Raw genomic sequence first — 6,264 nt, 5'->3', positions numbered from 1 at the left:
TTTCCTCCCTAATTTGCTTTTGGTCCTGGTGTCTCATTATAGCAATAGCAACTCTAAGATATATGAGAACTTAGAAGGTACTACTGTGAGCAGAGCAGATGGTAGAGGGCTGGTTCATGAAGTTTCAAAGTTCCTGAAAAACTCCATGAGGGCACCCCCACCTCCGAGACAGGGTTTCTTTGTGTCTACTCTGTAGACCAGGCTGGCCTCAAACTCACAGAGATCCGCCTGCCTCTGCCTCCTGAGTGCTGGGATTAAAGGCGTGCACCACCACGCCTGGCCCATTAGGTATTTTTAATTAAGAATCTGTGAGTCTGGTCAGTTTGTGCTGAAGAATCAGTTGTGTTTAAGAAATGACCAACATCATTGAGAATTGTCTCCTCAGGGTCAGCACACAGGATTTAAGGATACGGAGTCATGAAGAGCAGCTGAAGCTTAGCACTGTAAGAGGCCAGGAGGGGCCACTGGCGAGATTATAGATGCATGTGGCCATGACTGACTGGTAGTTTATTTTTATGTAAATGAGTGTTTTGCCTGAATGTATGTATGTATATGTACCATGTGCATACCACATATGTGCCTGGTACCCATGGAAGTCAGAAGAGGGCATCACCTGGAACTGGAATTGCAGATTTTTATGAACCATCACTTAGAATGGAACCCAGGTCCTTTACAAGAGCAACAAGTGCTCTTAACCACGAAGTCATCTCTCCAGCCCTCTGTATTTACATTTTAATGGGACACTCTGTAAGGGCCAGAAAAAGGATTCCAAAACTAAGATACTCTAGTTGACGATGATGATGTGTGTGAGTGTGGGCATGTGCATACCATGGCACGTGTGAAGAGGTCAGAGGGCAAGGTTTAGGAACGATTCTCTTCTCTTCTTCCCTGTGGGATCTGGGGATCAAACTCAGGTGGTCAGGCTTGCACAGCGAACGCTTTCACCCACTGAGCCTCTCCCCGGCCTCTGTGTAGGATACTCTACAGCACCTTATCTGCAAAGCTTCCCACATACAGCCAACTTCCAGGACCAAGGACCGTTTACTTTCTTTCCTCCTCCTCCTCCTCCTCCTCCTCCTCCTCCTCCTCCTCACTTTCTCCTTACTCTGTATTCTGTTTTTACTTTTGTTTCTTTTTTTAAGATTAAAAAACTAGGGCTGGAGAGATGGCTTAGAGGTTAAGAGCATCGTCTGTTCTTCCAGAGGTCATGAGTTCAATTCCCAGCAACCACATGATGGCTCACAACCACCTATAATGAGATCTGGTGCCTTCTTCTGGCATGCATGCAGGCAGAACACTATATATGTAATAAATAAATAAATCTTTAAAAAAAATTTAAAAAAATTTATGTGTATGAGCATTTTGCGTACATGGATGTCTGTGTACCATACACATGCCTCAACCAGAAGAGAACATCAGATTCTTTGAAACTGGAGTTACAGACAGTTGTGAGCCACCACGTGGGTGCTAGGAATCAAACCCATGTCCTCTGGGAAAGCAGGCAGTGCTCTTAACCACTGAGTCATCTCTCCAGCCCTTGTTTCTGTCTCTTGTAGCTCAGGCTGGCCTTGAACTCTCAGCAATCCTCCTGCCTCAGCCCCTGAAGTGCTGGGCTTACAAGCCTATGACACCATGCCAAGCATCATAAACTTCCCCTGCAATAAAAATAAACAGCGAAATCTGGTCATTTTCAGTCCCTTCCAACTTTGATGTATGAGGTTCTAGAATTTTCAGAATCCAGTCTCCCAGTCCGAGAGCGTGGGGCTGACCGGCCAGCCCCTAGTAGGAGGCAGCCTGTCTGTGGTTTGGCATCACTGCCCAGCAGGCATTTATTAAACCAGTGGGATGTGGTCCCTGCTGGCCTGAGAACAGTGAGCTCTAAAAACTTCCTGCAGCAGGGCTCCTTTGCAGAGTGCTGCTCCAAGGGGCGAGGAACACAACCATTTAGGGCCTTGGCTGCGTTCCAAGATCGGTTCACTAGTACTTCTGCCCTGTCTGCACAGAGAACCAGTGACTGGAAACATCTGGAAGCCTGCTTCAGACCGGGTGACTCTGCTCTCCTTCCTCGGGGTGGCTGTTCTTGACTCTGGTAATCCATGTTGACCTTTGCCAATGCCCCCTTCCCCTCCAGTCTTCTACACTTCATTGGGCAACAGCCCGCTAATAAAATCCACATGAACCCCGCTGCTAACAGCTTCTGGAAGGGCTCTAAGACCTAACACCTGCCTCAGCATTCCTTGAGCCCTAGTAGCAAGGCAAAAGAAGGCTGAGACCCAACTCTTGCACCTCGGGGTCTTACAGTGGCATTGTGGAGCAAGCCAATTGGCAGAGGTGAGGTTAGGAAGAAATGGCAATGGTCTGCTGAACAGGGGGAAGGCAGTTCTGGGTGAGGAGCACAGGTCTAATGACCTGGGAAGAGCCCGTGAACTTGGGCTTGCCTCATTTTTTACCTCAATCATGATGACAAGGCTCATTACTCTGGGAGACAGGCTGGGTTAAAAGGTGAGGGTACATGTGCTACTAACCTGATGATTCAAGGATGCCTGTTTCCCACCTCTGCTTTGGCCCAGACAGCCCAAAGTTTTGGGTCTGAAATATTTCCTGTGTACCCACAAAATATGTGGGTGCTGGAGAACAAAACATTCAATTTCTGCACTCCAGTTCTATTGGGTTGGAAATCCCAACTCCTTCTGTCTGTCTGTGGGTGAGGAGGTGCTTGGAGTTGCAGAAGCAGAAGGGTTACCCTAGATGTGCTGGATTTCTTCCAGTCTCAACCCCTAGCCCTTAGCTTTTTGGGCTGTAGTGTTTGCACACAGCATTTCCTCTGGCTTACAGTCAGAATGGCTGAGTGGTCTAAGGATTCTCTCTTGTTAAGTCCAGAGCTCTAACCCCTTCACCTTTCTTGTTTCTTTCTTTCTTTTTTGTTTTTCAAGACAGGTTTTGTTTTGTTTGGGCTTTTTTTTTTTTTTTTTTTTTTTGGTTTTTCAAGACAGGGTTTCTCTGTGTAGTTTTGCGCCTTTCCTGGAACTTGCTCTGTAGACCAGGATGGCCTCAAACTCACAGAGATCCACCTGCCTCTGCCTCCTGAGTGCTGGGATTAAAGGCATGTGCCACCACCGCCTGGTTGTTTTTTTTATTTTATTTATTTATTTATTTATTTGTGTGTGTGTGTGTGTGTGTGTGTGTGTGTGTGTGTGTGTGTGTGTAGCCCTGGCTGTCCTGGATCTTGCTCTGTAGACCAGGCTGGCCTCGAACTCGCAGAGATCTGCCTGGCTCTGCCTCCCGAGTGCTGGGACTAAAGTGTGCGCCACCACCGCCCAGCAACTTCGGTTTTCTTTATCCTAGGCAATGGCTTGAGTCCAAGAACTAAACACACAGGTTAAAAGGCCATATGAGCTGTTTGAAGTTTATTTATAAAGTACACTTACTGGGGCTGGCATTTAAAATTTTCACCCCCTTTGCTTTTTAACTCAGCTAAAATTCCTACTTGCTCTTATTTTTAAAGTAATTATCTTCATTGCTAGGGACTGAATCCAGGGCCTCCTCGATTTCACCTGAGACTGCCGAGCTAATTTTAATTTCACCAACCTATCTGCTCTTGGCTGAAGCAAGCCCAAGACCATCACATCCTTCCCTGGAAGGGAGGGTGGGTTCATCTCAGAAGAGCCTCCAGGACGCAGCAGAAGCATTTGCTCTGGTCAGCTCAGGCCGGCATGGAGCAGAGAAACTGGTGTCCTTCTTGGAGTGTTGCCTTCATCTCCGAGAACTGAGCCAACTGGCAGGCCTCCTCCAGTCCCAGCCAGCGGTAGGCCTGATGCTCCTGGGAGAGGCAGATCTCCACGTCGTGGTCTTTCACCTCGGCCAGCCAGTAAATGACCGTTTTAGGCTTCTTCCAGGCCACATAGTTGAGCTCCCTTCTGAACCCCTCAACGATGGTCAGTTGGCTTGCATCTAGGCCTGTTTCCTCCCGAGTCTCCCGCAGGGCTGTTTCTAAGTCAGTCTCTCCAGGGTCCACATGGCCTGGTCAGGAGAAAAGAAAGAAGAAATCTTCAATAGTAGCTGAAGCTGGATTTTCCAGGACAGACAATATAAAGTCAGGGTCTTCAGTGACTTTCCTGGGAGTGTCTGAGCTAAAGGAAGTCTGCAGACGGTCAGTATCCTAACATGCCTAGGCTACAAGGCAGACAGTGTCTGGTTCTCAGGGTCTGAGAAATCCCTCCTTCTTACTCCGTTTTTGTAGACAGTGACACAAATGTCAGATTTAGATGCCGCTTCGTCTCCGCTGTGCTGAGTGTTAAACGTGGGGCCGTGTGCGTGGGAGGCAGATGCTCCACCACTAAGCTACGTCCCCATCCCACAACACGGACTGCCCTCTGGTCTTGAGATGGCTCTCCGCAGATCTCTGCGTTCCTATTCTTTTGAGTTTTCTCCCTCTATTATTCCCAGGGACCACTTTTCTCTTAGAGACCTTAAAGCGATTTTTCTAAGGAGAGGCAGAACCTCTTGGCAGAGAGGGGGCTAGCTGGAAAACCCAGTGAGGACTCAACACTGCAGTTAACAGGCCCAAGCCCTGTACTGCTGCACCAGCAGCTGCTTCCAAGCAGCCATCAAGGCTTTTTCCAATTGTTTTCATCTTCCTAACTGAGCAAGGCCAGATTTCAGACTCACAGGGAAAGTCCTGATGGGAACTTAAGACTAAGGACAAGCCAAGAGCCAGTTCTAAGAAAATTTGTTGGCAAGACCCAGATCCAAGCCGGCAGCTGCCAAGAAGCTGTTGCAGCAACAGTTGAAGCTCTGCAGACTGTGGTGGCCCCCAGCTTTACCCCTGTTTCCCACAAACTCTTAGTGTCCCAGAAGGGCCCAGAGGCACTGAGAGGGGTCTGGTAACCTGTATCTCCTAGCTCTGGCAAGTTGCTGAGGTACCCTCCTGGTTCAGGAGCTCACGTGGAGCAGGAACTGACAGCTGTTCCGTCCTTGGCCTGGAGGTGGAGCTATACACTAGGCGTTCTTCCCAGGGGTCTGCGCAGCTGCCTATTGGCTGCTGAATGGAAAACTTAACACTTATGGAATCCATCTAGCCTCCCGTTTCTGGAGAAAGGTTTTCTACACAACACTTCCTATAGTGTGCACAAACCACACTGATAGTGTGTTGAGCAGGCAAAGGGGGGGCACTGGCGGTGACAGGAGACACTGATTCAGAGAGTGCCCCCTCCTTCCAGCTGTCTTGGTACACCCCTCCCAGGAACCTATGCTAGCAGGCTCATTTCATCCCAGGCCAAAGAAGGAAATGACTAGGAGAGGTCCTCTGACATCTGAAAGAGAGAGGACCCAACAGTGTGATTCCAGTGATCAGGAGAGAAGTGTGAATACTCCTATTTACAGTGTTTGAGACACCTCTCTTTACCCTGTTCTTCCCTGTGCTCCTCAAATGTGCAAAAGTGTCTTTTCTGTTACCATATCTTGTTTTCTTCCAATCTCAGATAGCTGTCCATACCTCCCCAGCCTACTCTGTTTTTAATCTCTCGGGGCTGTTTACTCTAGGGCCTCATCCCAGCAACTGCCAGAGCTAATCTGTTATTGTTCACTGGGACCATCCCAATGGCCTCAATCAAGGATGGCTTAATCATGCCATCCCCATCTGAAGCAGAGTTGGATTAAATAAAGATATTTTAATGTAAATGTAAGCATGACAATTATTTTATTTTATTTTATTTTATTTTTTACTTTTTTGGCTTTTCAAAACAAGGTTTCTCTGTGTAGACCTGGCTGTCCTGGAACTTGCTCTATAGATCAAGCTGGCCTTGAACTTAGAGATCTGCCTGCCTCTGCCTCCTCGAGTACTAGGATTAAAGGCATTTGCCACCACTGCCCAGCAACATGAGGCAGTCACAAAAAATAAGACACAACCAATAGCATGGGTATGGGCTTCAAAGCAGAGTTATGAAAATACGTACTCAAATGGGTATGGGCTCCTTAAGGGACGGCCACTCAGTTCACTTCTTCACATATAGTCTGCCTTCTCTTTTAGGAACATCTGAGGGAATCTTTTGTTCCCTTGAGATAGCATCCAGAATGCGAGTGGATGAAAACCTGCTTACAAACACATTTTGGGGCCATGTCTAAGGCTCCCACGCCACTGCTTTTCACTGTTCTGCCTTTTGAAGACCTGACTAGGTCTATCCTGGGTTCTAAGTGAGGAATCCAGGGCAGAGGTGGCTGCTGAGGCTACAACCCCAAGGTCTCTATGATCTTCATAGCCTCTGG

General features: G+C 48.0%; 1 protein-coding gene across 1 annotated transcript; it reads right to left on the bottom strand.

Annotated features, from left to right (window-relative positions):
- Window positions 1–3,379: 3,379 nt before the first annotated feature.
- Window positions 3,380–4,608, bottom strand: Nudt2 (nudix hydrolase 2). Its single transcript, XM_059255792.1, has 2 exons — window positions 4,560–4,608; window positions 3,380–4,020 (listed from the first exon to the last, which is right to left on the bottom strand). The coding sequence occupies exons 1-2, from the start codon at window positions 4,606–4,608 to the stop codon at window positions 3,704–3,706; spliced, it is 366 nt and encodes a 121-aa protein (XP_059111775.1). The 3' UTR covers window positions 3,380–3,703.
- Window positions 4,609–6,264: the final 1,656 nt, after the last annotated feature.

This window comes from Peromyscus eremicus, chromosome 2 (genome assembly GCF_949786415.1).
Source record: "Peromyscus eremicus chromosome 2, PerEre_H2_v1, whole genome shotgun sequence".
In the NCBI taxonomy this organism is placed as follows: Eukaryota; Metazoa; Chordata; class Mammalia; order Rodentia; family Cricetidae; genus Peromyscus; species Peromyscus eremicus.
Note: the sequence above shows the minus strand (reverse complement) of the source record. Positions and strands in the feature narration are given on the sequence as shown.